The sequence below is a fragment of the Lissotriton helveticus genome, chromosome 6 (assembly GCF_964261635.1).
Source record: "Lissotriton helveticus chromosome 6, aLisHel1.1, whole genome shotgun sequence".
NCBI classification, from domain to species: Eukaryota; Metazoa; Chordata; class Amphibia; order Caudata; family Salamandridae; genus Lissotriton; species Lissotriton helveticus.
The window spans coordinates 1,097,384,528-1,097,406,284 of record NC_136067.1 but is presented as its reverse complement, the minus strand read 5'-3'; the positions used below and the strand labels follow the sequence as shown (position 1 = coordinate 1,097,406,284).

At 45.1% G+C, this 21,757-nt stretch overlaps 1 protein-coding gene across 2 annotated transcripts in view; it reads right to left on the bottom strand.

Moving 5' to 3' along the window:
* TTC27 (tetratricopeptide repeat domain 27) overlaps positions 1–21,757 on the bottom strand; it is a 1,731,040-nt gene that overhangs the window by 32,683 nt on the left and 1,676,600 nt on the right. For both annotated transcript variants that reach the window (XM_078648753.1, XM_078648752.1), the window contains exon 19: positions 15,494–15,594. In XM_078648753.1, the coding sequence (XP_078504879.1) occupies positions 15,494–15,594 (101 nt within the window). The remainder of the gene's footprint in view (positions 1–15,493; positions 15,595–21,757) is intronic.

Here is a 21,757-nt window from a genome sequence, read left to right as displayed (position 1 = left end):
CTGACCGATTCCTGGATGTAAGATACTTATGATTTTTTACTTGTTTGCTTTGCATGATTGAAGGATAAGATGAGGGTGTTAGTTAGGGATTTTAGGAGAAAATGAATTTGGATCTATCTATTCTTTGCTAATCTTTAACTGTTTTCTAAAATAAAGCGATTTTCTTGAGCTCTAAATAAATGATCATTTTGAAATAAAGTTTAAGATTTATTGAATAAAGATTTACTAATGCATAAATGTCAGACATGATAAAATTTTGCTTTGAATAAAATTAGATAAATGAAGAAGTAAAAGCTGGTCTTTGATTCTTCCTACGCCTAATTTTCATTTTAGTAGCTCCATTGCCACTATGGTGGTGTGTCTGAATAATTAAATCCATGGTAAAATGTTAAATCTGCAGGTGTAAGTAATGAATAGTTAAATAGGTTTAGACGCTCCACCAAATGTTACAGCACTTCTCCATTGCGATTCACCAAAGCCTTGAAGCCAAGTGTAAGTGAACAGGGTAGATGCGCAGTGTTATGGGCACCACTGATGCATGATTTGTGTGTCTTAAGGTTTCAGGGAAATGGTGAGTATTGATTAGAAATGATTTCTGGAGCTGCGCTGTAGCACTCTCATATGCATGAGGGAGACACTGACCAAAATAAAAGTAATAGCAAAGGAGCTGAGGTGGGTCGGACCAAAATCATCTGCAGTGACACAAGGAAAGACCTGCTTTGTTCTGCCCAAATGTGAGGCCTAGATGCCCTGATACATTTCCGTAGCATGAACTAAAGTCAGTGCACCAATGTCTTTAAGGCAGCACAGAACTAGACAGTTTGAATCCTGTTCAAGTGACCAAGTGCTAGAATTATTCAGGGAGCTAAGGAATCCAGACCTCATTCCATGGTGTCCGCTCGAGACTAAGGAATGGGTAATTAATCGGGTACTGTGCGGAGGATCAAGGCCGCCTCCATAATCAGAGGGGACGTTGACCAGGACTCAATGCTGCAAGCCTGGTGGGCTACTAGCTTGTTTGGGTGGCTGGTTTGTAATTGGGACTGAGGAAAAACTCAAACGCAAAATCCACCATACCATGGCGCAACCTCTGCCCACCACATTCAAGCACTCTGCATGCTTAAGCCTGCATCAATGGACCTAGGTGCACTTGTCAGCTGGGCTAGGACACAGACACTCTCAATGAGCCGTCCTGACAGCATTCCATCCTGAGTGGCGCTACAAACCATCAAATACTGGCAGGTGCTGCCTTCCCCAACGTCCTAGTTTAATCAACTACAACAGCGGTGATATGAGCCCATTACTCTCCAATGATTGGGCAGCACCGTACTGTGTGGTAAAAAACACACATTCCCCTTTACCTGCGCTATACCTGAACCCAGTTTGGGGGGGGGGGGTGTCTGTAATATTGCCTATTCTTTATGAAGTTACGCATTTCCTATGAATGAAAGTCATAATGAAGAAATGGAAATCTCGCGTTCTTGGAAGACTTGGCTTGGCAACTGAGTGCCCTACTCAACTCTGCATTGCATATGTTCCTAATCAAATCCCTTGTCTACATCTCCGTAAATCCTAACAAATCAGTCTTAGGTGTGCCTTGTAGAGCATAATATATCCAGGATATCAATCTCCTTCATTATCTATAGCAAGCAGTAGGTGAAATGATGTGTGTGTGGAGAGTCAAAAAATATCATTAATCAAAGATTTTTGTAATCTTTGTTGGGTGGAGTAACATTACGCTTTAGATAAAACAGCACACCGTCAGCAAGCATGTTTAACATGTCCTTAAAATGTCTCTCAGGCTTCAAGGACTATTGTGCTAGACTGATCTCCCACTTCTGGTTACCTTTGGCTCAGCAACGATGTGGATTTGCTTTAGGTGACAAACACAGCACTCAAAGATATGTATGGTCAAATGATAAGGACTTCTACTTTCAACTGTACGTTTTAATTTTCCCTTTTTTTTATACATTTTTTTAAACACTATCTTTTTTTTAAAATTTCACAACAAAAATAGGGTTCAACATGTATCATTTTATACATGTGTCTACGTCTGGACCAGTTAGTATTAGATTAACATTTCTGGAGAACAAACTCTTCCCTATTTCCCGCACCTAATTGTTCTTGTCTGGTACCACAAAACACTGTCCTTTTTTTGATTTTCTTCAAATTCACATAAAACAGCTGGCTACTCTTCTGAATACTCAGACCTTAGCCAAACCCAGCCAAACAAAGGACACCCAACTATAGCTTACAGTGTTGTTTCAAACGCATTGTAGAGTTGAATGCTGATCCCAACTTTCTGCAGAACTAAACAACACATTGTTCTCTTAAAGCGACTCCCTTGGAAATTGAATTCCTCGTGTGCTCAGGTCTGTGATCCACTTGTAGGGAATTCGTTAAGCTCCATCAGACTGCTTGGTAGATCACCCCAACTTGTCCCAACTGCCAGAACATTAGACTCTCAGCTTGCTACGTTTTCTTGTGACCACACATGAAGAAAATATCTAAATTAGCACTCTTTCAGCTGCACCTCCTTCGCAACGCCAGAGCAAGGATATGGATAGAGGAATTCAGAATAGTGGCACAGTCGCTAGTCCTGTTGTAGCGCCGTTCTTGCTAGCCTGCCCAGGGTTTCACTGACTCCCATAACACCCATTGCTGATAAAGCAGTATGACTAGTGTCTGGGCCAAAGAAATCAGACGGTATTCTCCATACCTACAATCCACTTTGAGCAAAACTCCTATCTCTTTAATGTAGTCATCATAGTTAGAGGATTATACTGCTCAAGAAACAGACTGAGATTGGTGCTGGAAATTCCACTGATAAAACAGAAAGACAACCTCTAACCAAACCATCTCCTACTTCATCCACGGTGTTTCAAACAATCTACTTAAATAGAAAAGAAACGTCCCAATCTAATGGACTTTTCCAAGGCCATGAAACATGTCCCTTCAAATAATTTTTCCAGTGCCTATCACCATCTACATTTCTCCATCCTCCTGGTATATACTTTAGTGCAGGGTAGCAACTCTTGTTCAGGAAGTAAAATCTATTTTAAGTGTTAGGGTAGAGTTCCTTCAGACATGAGGTGGATGGCAAATTCTGTGAGTCTTCAGAAAGCGTGAACCATCAATCATGACTGCATCAACTCAGCAGCATAGATTTTTAACCTTGCAATATTAAATTAGCTTCATACTGGGGTGGGGAGAGGTAAAGGGGGGGAGAACGTTTCTGGTTACAACTCATTTTAGAGATAGCTTTCAAGTCCAGCGGCCATGCTAGTTGAACGTCTTTTAAGCTTTATGTAACTGATCTAGGTGAACTCAAAAATGCAAATTTAATTGGAATTATCTGCATCTTGTTGAAACAAACAGCAGCTTTACCAGATGAGGATCCTGAGTTAAACATTCTAATGTAGCACAGACGAGGCACATATCTATCTTTCTCTCTCCGCCTTCCCCTAGTTAACCATGCCACGAGATTTCAGATAAAAAGCAGAATTCCTACACCGATGAAATGGATGAATGACATAATTTTATAAAGTGCGCAATACTCGAGGGTGTCTTAGCGCTAAACGGATCAGAACCTGGACGGCCTGTAGCCTAAGGGCATACCTTAGGCAACGCTCAATGACTTATTGTAGAAATAACCAGGTCTTCAACTGTTTCCTGAATTGCTGCACGATGGGTTGTGAGCAAAGTGCAAGAGTTAGGGAATTCCATAGCTTCCTCCTCGCACAAAACCTGAGTGGACCAACCTGCTAGTGAAGTCTGCACATTTAAATGCATTTTGAGATTCCGAAGGCCCTACAGACTGTATATTTGAAAAAAATGAAGGTGAGGAAAAGGTAATACAAAATACAGCTACCCCACATACTTAAATAGCAGTGATAGATTGCCTTCCAGTTGGAAGGGCCAACATTTTATTGAAACCGTAGAAAAACCAAGTAGCACTGTTCAGTCAATACGCTTGCCTGTGTGATACCCCATGTCATCAATGTCAAAATGCCCCAAAAAAATAAAAATTACTTCAATAACAAAGCCAACTCAATTACAGTATCTAGTAGATTGGCAGAGAGGATAAATGCCGCACTACGATCATGGTGCGGGCAGGACTTGGTCTGCCTCCAGTGGCTCTTGTCTACTTCCTCAGGGCTCTTCACCCTCTGCTCCTATTATCCACCTTTGTCTTGATTTCCATTGAAAAGAGGCCCTTTTTGCTGATCTTATAAAGGTTGATTTATTTTTGTGGTCCCAGATTACTACGAAGTAAATGTCTCAGAAGTTGGAGGAGCTCAGGAATGAGCTTATAAACCAGAATAACCTGGAGGCGCCCATCTTTGTATCTGCTTCCTTATGTTGTTTGTCTGAACCGAATGGCAATTTAACCTCATATTTTTGTGGGTCCAAAAGGTCTGGGTGGGAAAGGCTGAAAACTGATGCTGGACAGACATATGGCACGCTTTATGAATTTCAGCTGTTCAAAATTACTTTAATCTGGGTATGGAGCTGGCTTGAGGGAACAAGGATTGTGCTTATAGGACCTTTAAAATTTGCTCCATCCCAGGATTGCTCACATGCTGGTGTTTTCAATTCCTGGCAAGGGTTTTATCAGACTCGATCATGGGTTGCTGTCCCTGACATCTGGCATTACATTTTATATAGATTACTAATTATGAAACAGTGTAATCTGATGATTTGTGCTAGAGGCTCAATTTAAATTTTGAAAAGACTGGAGGTCAAAGATATCCACAAAACAACTCTGTGTGTAAGAGACCTAAAAGAGGCATTGGAGAAGGTATAAAAGACACTGCGCAAGAGTGGCCAAGAACAATCACAATCATGTGGATAAGGCCCGAGCAGCTCCAATCCTCTGGCTAATAAGGATGTCATGATTGACTGTGTCAAATGCCAGCTACCGAGAGATCCCAGAGGACCAGTGCCAACTGCCATCACCCGGTGTAGCATTACACCTCTATTACAAGATGTTTGTAATAAATTAGGTGCACAACTTTAGAATTATGCACATAAATCTCTCTCTTACGCACAGTATCATCATATCTGATATTCTCACCTGAAATCGCACATTGGGATCTGGACAACCAATCACAGTGCTTATTTTGTAGGTAGTAACGCCTTGTATAGAACAGATCAAGAAGACTTCTAAGGTAAAAACAACCCAGCATCTGCAGGGTGCCAGTGCAAATGTGCAGGGCATCCACTATTTTGCTACATTGTTATTTCTTTAGTTAGCAGGATACCAACTAGATTTCCACTCCACACTCTTTCACTGTTGGTTTATAGATGAGCCTCAGCAAATGGCTGCAGGCAGTGATTGCTTTGAACAACAATTTTTCGGAATCAGGTTTCATTTTTAGGTCTGGTCTAAAGGCAGTTTGGGTCACCGCCTTTATGTCTTAAAAAATTATCTAAAAAGTAACTCATACAGACATACATACATAGAGGGGATTTCGGACAGCTCTCTTCTTCAATTGATCTGTTCAAGCGCCATTCAGATTTTCATCCCACGTAGGACAGCATATAGCTTAACGCAATGGGTCATCCCACTTCATTAATTGTTTGTCCTTCACTGTGTGCTATGGCATTTAGCAGAAGCACATGTGCACAGTTGCCTAAAAAAGGGGGGACTTTTCACTTCTTTTCCTTTGCAAATGTACTCCCTCCCACCTTACGACAGCGGCATTCCTTTTTTTTAAACTTTTGATTCCTTTTGCAAATTGTTACAAATAAATACACAGAAGAGGTCACAACGTCTGACCAATTAGCTTTGTTTATGCTGGTTAAAAATCCATGCTAAGTTACGCAAAATACTAGAATGGCCAGTAAATTGCTCCTGAGGAACAAGTTACTTACTTTTGGTAACACTCTTTCTGGTAGAGACTCTAACCCAGTAGCGGTCGGCAGTAGGTGTTTCTGTAGTTCGGTGACGTGGGCAGGGGGAGGGGCAGGGTGGGGGTAGTAATGTATGGATTACAGAGTTTTACAGGTAAGTAAACATTAAAAAAACTAATTTCGTTGCGCGCACTGCATCACATTTGGTGATGCAGTGCGCGCAACAAAATTCGTTTTATTTATTTAAATATTTACTTACCTGTAAAACTCCGTAATCCATACATTATTTCCCCCCACCCTGCCCCTCCCCACGTCACCGCCCTACAGAAACACCTACTGCCGACCGCTACTGCTCTAACCGTAGATTCCTCACCGACCCTCCTACCTCCCTGTGCTGTGAAATGGTCTCTTCACATTAGGAAAGTGCTACCGAAGGTAAGTAACCTGCGTTATCAACGTTAAGTACCCTGTTCTTCTGAGAGAGATTTCAAACTGCAGACTTATCAGCTTGTGAACAGATACCCGGGCAATACCTCCCAGGTGGTGAGTCCATGAACTGACTCATACTAAAAAGTTATAAAGGACCGAGTGGGCAAATTGCCCATCCCGGCAGACCTGATTGTCTAGGTAATAGTGCCTCATGAACTTATGTAGTGACCCCATGTAGCAGTCTGACAAATGTTAAGAACCGCCACTCCTCGTGCCAACACAGTGGTAGCAGTCTTGGCTCTAGTGGAAAAAGCCTGCAAGCCCTCAGGGGGCTGCTTTTTGGGCAGTTCGTAGTAGATCTTAATGCAGAGTTCGGTCCAGCATGAGGTGGTCCTGTTCTGCACAGCCTTGCCTTTCTTTACGCCAGTGCATCTGATAAAGAGTTGATTGTTCTCCTAGTGTTCTTTGGTATGATCAATGAGTAAGCTGAGAGCCCTTTTCAGATGCAACCAGTGAAGTTTATTCTCCTCCTTAAAGGGGTGAGATGGAGCAAAGAACGCCAGAAGTATGATATTTCGACCAACATGAAAGGGAGTCACTAACTTTGGAAGAAAGGAGGCTCAAGATTGAGTACCAGCTTGCCTGGGTAGAATGTGGTGAAGGGCAGGTTAACAGAAAAGGCCTGTAACTTGCTAACCCCTCGCACCAATGTTATAGCAACAATAAAGAATCTCTCATGGGTAAGGAGCCTGTGGAGGGTTTCAGAAGCCATGCACAGGAGGAATGTGAGGATCAAACTCATGTCCCATTGGGGAATAACAAATGGAGAAGGGGGAAACACGTTATAACACTTTGAGGAAATGCATCACAACAAGTGATTTAAATGTCGGCTGATCTGAAAAAGAGGACCAATACCATTTAACAGTGACCAGAGCAAGGCTTTGCTGGGCGAGGGACAATACAAACAGCAGAACTTCAGTAAGATTGGCATGGAAAGGGTTGATCTGTTTACCATGCCACAAACTTATCCGAATGGCAAGCATAAACAGATTTGGTTGAGGGACGCCTGGCTGACAAGATGAGGAACGGGAGGACTTCGGGAGGAACGTTGAAAGCACTCAACTGCTGTTGCTCAATCTCAAGGCAAGGAGGTTTTGGTTGAGCAGGTTTGTTTGCCAAACCCTGCCCTGTTGACGTGACAGGAGATCCTCCGCAAGACGCAGCCTGATTGGAGGACAAATGCTCATGCCAGGATTTCGCGGTACCATATTCTCTGTGCCCAATCCCAGGCCACTGGTATGACATGGGCCCTGTCATTCCTGATCTTCTTCGGAACATGGGATGCATCTCAGGATGAGAGACACTTTGGAAACTGCAACTTGCGAAAGTACTGACATTGCACATCTTCAGCAGTGGCGAAAAGATTGAGCCAGGCCTCGTCCCATTGGTGGAAAAGACAGCACCACCTCCGTATATAGCTATCATTCAGGATCCACATGGCATCAACAGCTTAGTATATCCCCTCTGGCATTAAGGAACTCACCAGGTCATGCGTCACCAGAAATATTCTGTGATGGTAAAGCCACATCCAGAAATTAAAGTCTCCTAGCATAGAAACATCTTTTAGCATAGAAACACACAAGATAAAAAGGTCAAGGCACCCTGTTTGTAACTTTGACAGATTCGGGACACGAAACCGTACGTTTCGTCCGGCACTTTATAACCTGGGGTAACTACATCACCTTGGGAAGACTTTTACTTTCAATTCAAAGAATACCAAAAGGAAATAAAGTGGTGCACTTTGATAATACGATCAATTTTTAATAAGAAAATCAGATCGTATTTTGGGAGCTCTTTGAATTTTGGAGTTGATTAGAGAACTAGTAAAAACATAAAAAAAGCCTTGAAGAAGTCTTGTGGAGACAAAACGCGTCGCGTCGGCTATGATTTTGTACTGTTTTTTTAAGAACTGAACGAATTATCATCCATCAAAATAAAAGAAGAAGAACGTTTTTCAAAACAGAAGTCTCAAACAAATTATTTTTTGGGAGTTTGTCTTTGTTGATTATGAAAGATAATGATTTTGACTTTGAGAACCACTAATTGTTTCACATTATTTATGATTACTCAATATATGGGTGTTTGCTGAGCTCTTTTTGAATCTCCTGGCATAGAGTCCACAATCCAACTCTGCCCTGCTTGTTACGGTAACCCAAGGAGGTGGTGGTGTATGTGAGCACCTGCACCAGACTCCCTTTAATGGAGGGCAGGAAGGCTTTCAACGCCAAGCGGCTAGCTTTCAGCTCCAGAAGATTGATATGAAGCCGGGCCTCCGCCACAGACCTGATGCTTGAGATGTCCACCTCTCCCAGATGTCCTCCTTAACCTAGAAGCAATGCATTGTTCACCACTGTGACCTCTTTGTAGGGTAAGGAGATGAGTCTGCTGCTGACCTAATCACAGTACTATAGCTGCAACTGCAGATATTTTGCAGTCTACTCTTAAATCTGGACCCAATTGGAAAGATGCCCCTGGTGCTGACCCCACTGGGACTTCAGATCCCACTTTATAACCTGCATATGCCACCTGGCATACTTGAGCAGCAGGATGCAGGATACAATCACTTCCTACTGCCCCAGAGTCATCCTCGTCTGCCAAGGAGTCAGGTGTTAGTTCAGCACATGATAGTGAACTTCAAGGATGTCCGGATGGTCATAGTCAGGAGGTTAATGACTGCCTCGTCCAAGCATGAATACAACATCCAGTCATCTATGCAGGGGGAAGACTGGAACCCCGACTCTAAAGAGGCACTGCTACCAGAGCCATCGCTTTCGTAAACACCGAGGGGCACTGGTAGAGCCAAAAGTGAGAACTTCAAACAGAAAATGCTTGTGGGTTACCATGAACATCAGGCAACGCTGCATTTCCAGCCCTAGGATACAGTCTCCAGGGTCGAGCGCAAACAAGACCTGGGCCAGTATGAGCATCTCAAACCTATCTTTCTGAGATGGCAAAGGTCTAAAATGGGACTGAGGACCCTGTCCTTTTCCAGCATCAGGAAGTAACGGCAATACCAACCACAACCAACTTCTGGTGCCGGTACCCTCTCTACATCTCTGTTGGCCAAAAGAACCTGCACTTCTAGCTGCAAGAGTGACATGTGATCCCTTGTAAATCAGTGTGAGGAGGGTGGAAGGTATGGTGGGGCCTAGAGAAATGCTAAAGGAAATAAGCTGAACAATTTGCAGGACCCACTTGCCTGAAGTTATCGCCTGCATCCTGTAAGAAAGTGTTGGATCCCTCCTCCAATAGGATGAATGTGTGGCATCAAGCACACACTAAAGAGGCTTGGGCAGGAATGGCAGCTGAAGGGGCAGTAGACTGGGCCACACATTGCCCATGTTGCCCTCTCACATCGTCTGTGGCTACAAAAGGGGCTTGGGTGACTGTTACATGTGCTGGGACTGTTGGCAGTATTGGGAGCATCAACCATGGCCATGGAGTGGAGTGGTTGAACTGGAGTGGAGGAACAGAAATGACTGAGTTTGCCGTGGCTATGCTATCTTTGAAGCACTCCAGGACCAAGTCCGCTTTATCCCCAAAAAGTCAGGAAGCCATCAAATGGCATATCCATAAGGCTGGCCTTGATGTCACCGGAAAAGCTGGTGGAGCATTTCAAGGTGTGCCTGCGAATGGGCATGCTCGTGCTAATAGTTATGCCAAAGGAGTCTGTGTTATTGTTTCGGGACCATGGCCAATACTTGGGTCACGGAGTACCACAAGGTATGTGAAGGGCCAAACTTGTTGAGGAAAAAACCTGCTAAGCAAAAGACTCTATCCGCTTCGATTCCCATTAGAAGGAGTACCGAGAACAAGTTTGGGTTTACCACAAGGCTCACAGGGAAGGCTGGGCGAGGAGTGCTGGGTCGCCCAGAGTACAGCAATTGCGTCTGGCGATCCAGCGATGGGATTGGCCCAGGTGCCCTAGAGCATATCAGTCACGGTATCATTGAATGGGAGTAAAGGCTCAGAATTCGACTTGTCAGACTGCAGCACCTCTGTCAGAATGTTTGTTTTAAATTCCTGTGTTGGAAGCTGAAGATCAAGCACTTCTGCAGCTCATTGCATAACCATAGCGAAGGGGGTGCTGTCTTCCGTGGCGTGGTGGAAACTAGAACAGCATCTGGGAGGTATCCAGACCACTGGCATCTTGGAGATCTTTGTAAGATTGTACTCTCGGTAAGGCTGGCAATCTCATCCTCCGCATCATAGCCCTCTGAATCAGGGGAAGGGATAAATAACTCATGAGAGACATGAGGTGGTCCGGAAGGTAGAGGCACTGTGCATTATAGTCAGAAGGGTGGTAAAGAGGTTGGTCTCAGATAAAAGAGCACACAGGCTTGGTCGAGGTTGGGGCGGAGCTGTATTGGTGTTGAACAGCACTAATGGTGGGCTGTTGTCATCCGCACTCAACAGTGCAAGCATTGGCATCGGTAGATTGCATTCCGGCATGAGTTGTGGCACCTGGAGGAAGTCGGTCTGCAGCCCTTAGCAGATCCAGAGGGCCAAACGGTGTAGAGTGCAGAGCCTATGGCGGAAGCCCAGTTGGGAGGCCTCTCTGGTCCTTAAGGCCCACAGACACACCAAAGGAAGTCTGTAACATGTTAAAAGGCCGCAGCTTGGCGTCACAGAACTTATCTATTTGCTGCGGGATCACTATTGGCCACAGAAATTCTGGTTGCTGGGAAGCAAAGATCAACTTCGGGAGAACAACCTGGAGGGACGATGACACCCTTACTACTTGTCGGAGACCATAAGTGGTGGGACATGGCAGAGCCTTTCTTGGACTTCTTACACTGTTTCTTGGATTTGCCGGAGGACTTAGATGATGAAGACGACCTGTCAAAGGAGCAACCTTGTAAGCGACTGGGGCAGGCCTTGCAGTGCTTTGCTAGGAAGACTTTTGCTTCCCAGTCTCAAATGGCCTTGAGGTGCATCAAGGCACAATCACTGCAGACCTTGGAGTCATGGTCCATGACAGCACAGGCAAACTAGATGTGGGTTATTCACAGACATTTGCTTGCGATATTCCCCATAGGGTTCAAATCCAGATTTGGGAAGTGACATAGTTCTCTTGCACGCTGTAATTTTTTAGAAGAAACTGTTAATAAGTCTTGAAGAGACAAGGGGAAGCTCCGGGTCTGCATCTGTTGAAACGGAAAGAAAGGAACTGAGGTCAGCGCGCATGGATGGCACCTGTGTAGGTCCAGGCACGTCTCATGAGGTGCAGAGCGATGTCAACATGGAGCTGTCACCTGCTGGCGTGCAGGTGTACTGCTGAGTATGTTACAGATCCAGTCTGACGCCTGGGGAGTATTCCAAAAGTGAGGAATCTGCGGTTAGACGCATCTACTAGAATTGAATCCTGTTCTTTTTTAGGGTGGAGTAGCTAAGGGGGTGTGGGATAACCTAAGTAAATGCCCTTATTTCCTTTTACCGGGACACAGTATAAGTGTTCCATTTTCACTCCTTCTTTAAGAGACCTCACCAGTGGTTTGGGGCCCATTATTATGGGAGCAGGTAATGCACAGTCCTTACAGTCCGAAGTTGTAATAAATAGTGCTTAAATATCCATTAAAGTGGTGTTGTAGCGTGAGTGGGGATCAGCCAGTTTAGTTAACGCTCCAAAATCACTTTGCCTAATCCATACTTCTACATCACTTTCAAGCACAATATTAAATGTATTGATGCTTCTCACCTTGGTGACAATTTTAGTTTTTAAAGCTCTGCTATCACTTCTATCTATCCAATTTGTTTCGATCTCACAACTTAATGTATGCACCTGTGCTCCACCTCCAGGGTGCTGTGGCACTAGAGGTGGGTGAGCCACCGAGACCTCAAGCCAGTCTTGACCCTGAAGCCTGGCTCTGGCTCAGCGTGAGGTCCTGTTGGAACCTCAAACCAATAACAAACCAAGCTTTCATGTGGCTTCTGCCTGCCACCCTCTTTCTACCCAGTATGTGGAGTTACTAATAGAGCTGCCGACTTTGTAACTGGGAAACCAGGTTTGAATCTCCGTGCCAGCTCAACATCCTGAGATTCTGGGCAAATCAAGTAATCTCCCGATGTCTATTAACAATGAATATGACCTTGGGTAATGTGATTGGTACTCATGTAATTCCCTCTAGTAACTTTGTGCTATAAAAAAACTCCAGAAAAATGCCCAGAGGTAAAAACAAAACCTTATCATAAGGAAAGACAAAAAGAAACTCATTTACTGGCTGGTTTGTACAAAGTGAAACCAGAAAACCTGGATAATTGCAGCTTACCACTTAAATAGTGTGTTCCGAAGCAAATATTTTATTTCACCAAAACTCCTTTTTCTTCACTATTGTGTATGCAAGCACTTTCAAATTTGTGCATTCAACAATACCAGTTCTATCTGGGAATGAAGGAGCTGGATGCCCAGTTGTCTCTTGAGGAAATCTGTGAGGCGCTGCGGTTGCTCCCTGGGGCCAAGCCCCATGAGGGAGACAGAGTCCTGTCTGAATGTTATCAGGTGTACTCAGCCACGGTGGCTCAGGTCCTGCCACAGGTATATAGGGAGTCTTTTGAGCTGTGAATTTTACATCCCACTATGAGGGAGGGGGAGATGTGCATGCCCTTAAAACCTGATGGAGATTGGCAGGATCCAGCCGCATACCGCCGGCTTACTATGATAAACTCGGACATTAAAATACAATGCAAGCTGTTGGCAACACGCCTAGCCCTGTACATGCCCCGTCTGATTCATGAGGACCAGTGTGGCTTTATACCAGGGTGTAATGCTGGCATGAATATAAGATGATTTATGCACATAATGCATGAGGTAAAATACAGAGACGAGGAATTGACCTTGGTGTCGATTGATCCCGAAAAAGCTTCTGACTCAGTGGATTGGGGGTACCTGCTGGAAGTGCTGAGGATAGTGGGATTTGGACCGCAGTTTCACCGCTGGGTTAAATTACTATATACTGGGCAGTGAGCGCAGGTTCGTGTGAGCCCAATTTGATCAGGAGTGTGGTCAGTAGAGTGGGGACTCTTACCAGTCTGTATGAGGAGAGGGGGACTGGAGGGCCTGGACTTATATTATTATACGCGACACTTGCAGCGTGTGACCCGTTGGCTTGATGATGGGGACAACTGGGAGAAAAGACTGCTGGCTGGAGGAGTTCAACCGAATGAGCTTCCGGTGGCATTGATGGAGGATGCGCGGGTTTCGGACGACATGCCCTACATAGTTTGTCATACTGCCAGTATTTGGCAGATGTATGTGTAAACAGTCCGGATACGCGCCCCGTTTCATCGGGAACTCCCCATACCGCTACTTGCCCCAGTGTGGGAAATGATGACACATAAATCATTTCAGCTGTGGAGGGAAGGGGGCTGTGAAGTGTTAGCTAACCTCTACCTGGGTGAAACGTTCTTTACATATGAGCAGGCGTGCAGGAGCTTTGAGCTGGGGCAGGACCACTACCTACATTATGCTGGTCTGACACAAATAGCCAAAGTGACCTAGCCCATTTACCCCAATTTCCAGCGGACAACCCGCACTCTAGATATGTTGCTCACCTGTGGTTCAGGGTGCAGACAGATTTCCCTCCTCCACAAGGTAAAGAGAATGACTTAACTGGCCCCCTCCCAGAGCAAGGCGGCATGGGATGCCGACTTAGCTGAACCCCTGGGTGACAAGACATGGTCTGCCATAAGTCCAAGCATGCATACAGTATCCTGTAATGAGCGTTTTAAACTAGTGCACTACAACTTCATACACCACACTTACATGACACCAGCGAACCATCATCGAATTACCACAAACCAATCAGATGCTTGCCCAAGGTGCGGGGAGTCAAGGGCTGAAATTCTACACGTAGCATGGTGATGTCCAGGGATGAGTCCGTTCTGGTCCTGTGTGGTTGAGTCTGTGCGAAGGGGCAGGGGCTTTCATGTTGAGGAGGTACCATTACACTGCTTATTGGGACGCATTAAGAAACCCAAGAAATACAAAATGGCTTACAAACTGTGGCAGCTACTGCTGGTGCTGACAAGGCGTAGGGCGGACATTTTATGGACGAGTCAACAAGCCCGGATGTAGAAGCATGGAATATGGACGTCTACCAATGGTCACTGGCAGAAGCTCACAAGAAGTTAAACCGTAGGGATGACAAGTCGCAAGAGGAGCTTTGTGAACGGAGGGAGATGTATAATGCTTTCATGTACCCCGAACTGGATGAGAGGGACCTGCATGTGTCAGACACTAGTGGGGACACGACTGAAGAGGAGGGGGAATAAAACGCAAAAAGTGTAGGACCTATAATTATACCTTATATTCAAATACTATGTCAGTCGATACTCCCTCCATACCGTAAAAGACCTAACTGCTGTATTTGATTACAGGCCTACATCATCTGCCAATGTACAATTACTGCGATTTTGTTAAAAACAAAAATAAAGGCATTTAATAAAAAACAATACCAGTTGTACAAAAAGCTATGTGTATGACTTAATACACTATAAGGCTGCTCTGTGGTACTCTGGGCCACCTACAGGGTTTACATGACAGCTGTCTTGCCTCTTAGTTTACTGATGGTTCATGGTTAAAAAGTATAACTTTTAATAAGCATTTCTCAATGCAGAGCTATGTGACATATTACTGTTAAAGCTACCACGTTAAATAAATACACGTTTTAAATATTTAAAGGACTGTACTATCTCAAGTGATGTTCGTTACATGATTTACAGAGAAAAAAAATTCAAGGCTTAGCTTGTGCACCGGTTCTAAGGGCCGAGTCAGACCATTGGCTGAGCTGTGGCTCGGCTGTCCCTTTTAATTTGTTGGCTCCCCACCTGTACTTTCTGCGAGCCTCACACCTGTACACGTCACAGCTCAAAATCCACCTACAGCCGCCCAGCCTCTGACCGAACATTCCACCTCCAGTAATGGGCACTTTTTGTTTAATCGTTCATTGTTCTCTCCAGCAAACGCAAGCAACTTGTTCAAAAACAATGTCCCAACTCGTTCAAAAGCTTAAAGTTCCAACGCCTTCAAAATACATTTTGTGCATTTGAACCCTACCCAGAAGCAAGGTATGATTTAAAAAAACAAACAAAAAAACATTATTGGACATTATTTATTTTTTAAAAAACCGAATCTGTACAGGACACTCACCTTTGCTTTGGAAGAGAGGCCGCGCAAGTTGAGTCGAGCGGAAGACAGCATCTGCACAGCTTCCTGGAGGTTAGTTTTGGTCTTGCTGCACCTCACCGCCACTAGGGGTCAGAGTGGAACTTGAATCAGTTTAGCACACTTGGACATAAGATGAAAACCTTTGCAGAAAAGGCCTAAACACAGCATTATGTTTTTTTGTTTAACAGCTACTGAATAGCATATAGGGTACAACAAAGGTATGTGCAACAACGGCTGAAATCGAAGTTTACAATTTTAATTTGGATGAACAAGAGGCTAAACTGAAACATATCTACTATATCAGAGAGCCGCTCATCAAAGGTAGGCACGAAGGCGAAGCGAATAGCAGAAAGCGAACACAATAAAAGATACAGGTCTTGCAGGTACTAATACACTCTGCCACCCATCTCCCAGGGGTCAACATTCTAGGACCTATTTAAACAGTAGAATATGATATCCCTCAATGGAAGCCCCCCTCCACCACCCTTCGCGCCTGGACCCCGATTAGCACCGAAGACACCATCCGCTTGATGAACTCCATCCACTCCGGATCACCAACCGACCCATGCCCCCACCACATCTTCAACAAGGCCGACTCCATCATCGCACCCCAACTCCGGGACATCATCAACTGCTCCCTCAACACCGCTACCTTCCCGGAAAGCTGGAAACACGCCAAACTCAGTGCCCTCCTGAAGAAACCTACTGTAGACCCCACCGAACTTAAAAACTACCGCCCCATCTCACTCCTCCCATTCCCCGCCAAAGTCATAGAGAAGACCGTCAACAGTCAGCTCGCCGCCTTCCTCGGGTCTAATGGCTCCCTCGATCCCTCACAGTCCGGCTTCCGAGCCAACCACAGCAGCGAGACCGCCCTCATCGCAGCCACAGATGACATCCGGACACTACTCGACAACGGGGAAACAGCTGCCCTCATTCTCCTGGACCTCTCCGCAGCGTTTGACACGGTCTGCCACCGCACCCTTGTACAACGCCTCAGCAACGTCGGGTTACAAGAAAAAGCATTGGATTGGATCATCTCGTTCCTCGCCGGAAGAACCCAAAGAGTCCGCCTCTCCCCTTTCAGATCAGAGGCCACCGAAGTCATCTGTGGCGTACCACAAGGATCATCGCTCAGCCCCACCCTCTTCAACGTCTACATGAGTCCCCTCGCATCCATCGCATGCCAGCACAACCTCAACATCATCTCATACGCTGACGACACACAGCTGATCCTCTCCCTCACTAAAGACCCAAACACCGCCAAAACCAACCTACACGAAGGAATGAAAGACGTAGCCGAGTGGATGAAGAACAGCCGCCTAAAACTGAATTCAGACAAGACGGAAGTCCTCATCCTAGGATCATCCACCTCGGCATGGGACGACTCATTGTGGCCACTGGCCCTAGGAAGTGCACCTAAACCAACAAACCATGCTCGCAACCTGGGATTCATTATAGACTCCTCCCTCTCGATGACCAGACAAGTCAACGCCGTCTCATCGTCATGTTTTAACATCCTACGCACGCTCCGAAAAATCTTCAGATGGATTCCAACCGAAACAAGAAGACGGTCACCCAAGCACTTGCCAAAAGCCGACTGGACTACGGAAACACCCTCTACGTCGGAACCACAGCCAAATTGCAGAAAAGACTTCAACGCATTCAGAACGCCTCCGCTCGACTCATCCTAGACATAACCCGCCACAATCACATATCCGGCCACCTGAGAGACCTTCACTGGCTCCCCGTCAACAAGAGAATCACGTTCCGTCTCCTCACTCACACACACAAGGCCCTCCACGACCTAGGACCCAGATACCTCAACACTCGCCTGACCTTTTACACCCCCACCCGCCAACTACGATCGTCCAACCAAGCCCTCGCTGCGATTCCACGCATCCGAAGAACCACCATGGGAGGAAGATCTTTCTCCTACTTAGCGGCCAAAAACTGGAACTCCCTCCCCACCCACCTCCGTCTTACACAGAACCACCTCTCCTCCAGAAAACAACTCAAAACTTGGCTGTTTGATAAGTAGCGAACCCCTCTCCCTCAAGCGCCTTGAGACCCTCTGGGTGAGTAGTGCGCTACACAAATTCCTGACTTGACTTGACTTGAATCAATCCGGCACACAGACCTCAGTATTGTCCCAGCATTTTAGAGGATCCGTAACCACCCCCTCAATTCACCCAAGGATTGCAGAAATTTTGCAGATGGCTTATTCTTGCTTAGGGAGTATTTTACCCTCCTAGAAATCAACCCTCAGCCAGTCCCACAGAGGCTCTAAACCATTTAGAATCAAATTTCCTCATAGCTTCCAGAAACGTTTTCATCCTGGGAAGGGTGCCCAAGCCACGGAAAAGGAGAAGGAGATTCTCCATTGTCATTCTTCTTCTGAGACAAAGCGATAGTATTTTCTCACGTCATCCAACCAATCACCACCATTTCTGTATTTTATATTTGGCACCAGAGGGTAGGCTGTGCTGCTTTACACAGAAACTGTCATTCCAGGGCCTGATGTAAATCAGGCACGCCCTGCATAACTCTCCTTTTTGGATATTAGGGAGTCCTTTAAGGAGCTAACACCCAACGCTAGGATGTGCACCTCGGTGCAAGTTATCAAGCAGGTCCATCCAAGAGTCTAACTTTTAAACACTGTATGAGACTGGATTTAAAAGATTTAAGTCACTCAAAAGACCCCCACCCAACCCCACTTTGGTCCTCTGATATTGAAGTCGTACATTCAAACTTGAATCGAACAACCTAGACCACCTTTGTCCTTGGTCTGAACTAAAGTTGTAGCAGACTTGGCTCCCACAATTCTTTTTAGCCATATATTGATTAGGGGTGGGCGGAATTTGCGTAGTCGGGCTACGCAAAGCTCTGCGAAACGGTAAAAAATCTCTGCGAGCATGCAGAGTTCCGCGAACACACTGAATTGCTTGTCCCGCCCGTTCACGATGCTTTTTTCCTGTTCGCGAACGCTGTTTGTGTGCTCGGGGGAAATATCTCACGAATATGCATTTTGAAAGCGCGAACAACTAAAAAATTCTGCGAAGCCTCTGAATTTTTGGCAATTCCGTGTTCTCCACGGAACGCAAAATCACTCAAATTCCGCAAGCGGAACTGAATTTACCGCCCAGGCCTAATATTGATAGAGCGAAATAGCATTCTTTCTCCATTGGACAACTTTGTTCATCAGGGCACGCATTAGCGGATTCCTTCTTGCCTTCTTTATGAATTGTAGATCTGGGTTTGAAAAAATCCTCCCTCTTTTTCCTCCTCTGAGCATAGCACGATCAGATCGTCAAGCATGGCCAGGACTGACCAACAAAGGCACTAAGGACCTTCTGTCCAGAGCTAGGGAGGTGAAAGATGAGAATCTCTGTGGTTTGGCCTCTTTTATTAGGCTGCTGCTGGATCTTGAACAGTGCAGGGCTGCTCAAATAGTCCAGAATCAGCAGATAGTGTTAGCAAGACAGGAACCAAAGGACCCCGATAATAGAATTACTATTTTCCCAGGCATTCCCGAAGTTCACCTAGGCACGCTGAGAGCACCACTACATGCAACAGCTTGCTTTGTGTTAGGTCTCAAGAAATGTAACCACATTTCCCCTGCTAACCCTCCAATGGCTCCCCATTATAGTACGGCCCAATTCAAAACCGCTGGCATTACCTACAGGGCACTGCACTCCTCTTCACCCTCCTATCTAACCAAGAAACTAAACATCTCTGGAGTTAATAGGGGCTCCAGAAATGCTCAATCCCTGCTCCTGGAACCCCCTTACCTTCAGTTGAAAATTATACATGAGCCAGTCATTCTCTGGTAGTGCCACAAGAATCTGGAAATCTCTGCCTCCCTCCCTCCACCTAACCACCTGCCTCGTCACCTTCAAAAAGGGCCTCAAGCTCCCCCTATTTGACAGACATCTTGGTCAATCACCCTCGACCATACTTAAGCACTCTCTCAACCAAGACCCAAACCCTTTGTTATATATCACCACACCATCTAAATCGATGCCTTAGCGGTGTACGATGTCTGACCAGCTGCTGCAATTGTCTCATGTGGTAACTCCGGCAAAAGTCACAGTTTAATTACTGGAACTGGCTGTAACTCGCATATCCAGCTACAGTTACAAAGTGTTCTTTTATTTATGTATTTATTTATGTATTTGATACGTTTTTGTATAGCGCAGACTTTACCCGAAGGTGTCAGAGCACTTAACAATAGGAACTGTAGTGAAACATGAGGAAAAATTACAAGTCAGCATGTTACAAGAGCAAACATTACGTTACATAAGGCAATAGTGACAATTGTGCATGTATCAAGAGCAAACAAACTACAAGAGGTAGCAAACGATACGTTACAAGAGGAAAAAAAGTGACATGTGTGTATGTAACAAAAGTGTACAAAGGTGCCCATGGGCAATGTCCGCTCTAAATAAAATAGCAAAAATAAAATAAATACACCTACAGTCGCGTCCTTCGCCAGGAGCACCTCGCTCATTGTCTTGCATGCTCACAGATGAAGCTAAGGCAGATTTGGCAACCTGTTTGTCGAGGACCCCAGCTCCATTTAGAATTTGCCGCCTCTAAAGCCCTAAGGCAGAGACACGGCCACCTGGATGCTGGGCATAGACTCCCCGGAAGTTTAATTAGTGCAGGGAGCTGGGGGGATGCAGGAGGAGTGCGTCACAGTGAGACAGTCGCTCCATGGCTTCCCACCATGGGCGTCGGCAGACATTTTTCCAGGGGGGGGGGGCAAAATGTAAACGTCATCATCATCCTCCGACATATGTGCCAAGTGGGGCACAAGAAACACTGGGGCGCAGAACTGGGATAGACTCAATTAAACTCCAGGAATCCAGAACATGTGACTGACCCTGCCACAGGCCAACAAACACCACCTGTAAGCATTCTGACAAGGTGCTTTATCTCTGTCTGTTAGGTGTGCAGGCTTCCGGGTCCTCGATCCAACACCAATCAAGGCTGTCTTCAGCACAATTCGATTTTTATCAGAATACTTTAAAACAGCCTATCATTAAAACACCAGATTAAATATACTGTATGCACAGTGTATGTTAGGGATTATTTGTAGCACACATATTTACCAATATTGGCTTCTTGGAGCTAGAATTCATGATAACTTTTATCCAAAGTTAAAGCACAACGTCAAAGTTAGTAAGAAATAATGCATCAATCACACACGCTAGTGATTCGCCAATGGGTGCTCCCTTTACTAGAATTCCCCGGGCATTGCTAAATTTTACACACATTCAATTAATTTATACCAAATAAAATGTATAGGTCCAAATGTTAGCTATATTTTTTAAAAGAAACTTAGAGTCCCTCTACGTGTAGTCAATGTCAAACTGACAACGTGCCCACGTTTAGGGATACAATAATGGTCAGCTCCCTTATGCGGAAGCCCGGCACCGTAAAGTGTGGCACATGCGGCGCCCGCAGCGGCGGCACATCACAGGTCCAGGGATGCTGAGTCTTACAAAGTGGTCGAAGTGGGGGGAAAAAGTAGGGGAACAGTGGGCGGAGAATCAAAGGGCGGGAATAACCCAAGGATTGGATCTGTGGGTGGAGCCAGAGGTGTCGCCAGAATGCGCAGACATCCCAATTTTTAGTATTTGTTTGGCATTTCACTGCCCAGTTTAATCAACCAATGGATACACATGATTATTTAAGGTTATAATGAGTTATTGACATTAAAATATGTTCACAAAGTGGAATATGCTTCTAATTACAGAATTTACCAGATATGATAAAATGTGGAAACACAAGCCATTTGTCTCCGAGCCATGGAGTTTCTGTCATCAGCACTACTCCCTTTTTCCACAACAGCAGTTCAAACATGAATGGCAAAATATCCTAGTTTGCAAATGTTTTCTCTAAAATTATGGCTCTGTCATATTCGCCTCACAATGCAAGATCTGCTGCATGATCTGACCATTTAAACGAATAAATTGTTTGTAGCTCAAACATATCAAAAGTTAATATAAAATGTGACTTGTGTTGCTGCGGAGTGGATGGCCTATTGTAAAGGTTGACTGGTCAACTTTCTCACTGCTGCGTTTGTATGTTACACTGGTACTAATAAGGCAAAATCTTTACAGAGACTGTTAGCAATTGTACACACCTCAAAATATTAAAATATCTGAAAATATACTGCATTACGCTGCAGCTTTTTTTAATGCATAATTTAGTCAACACTACGGCATATGTTGTCATCCT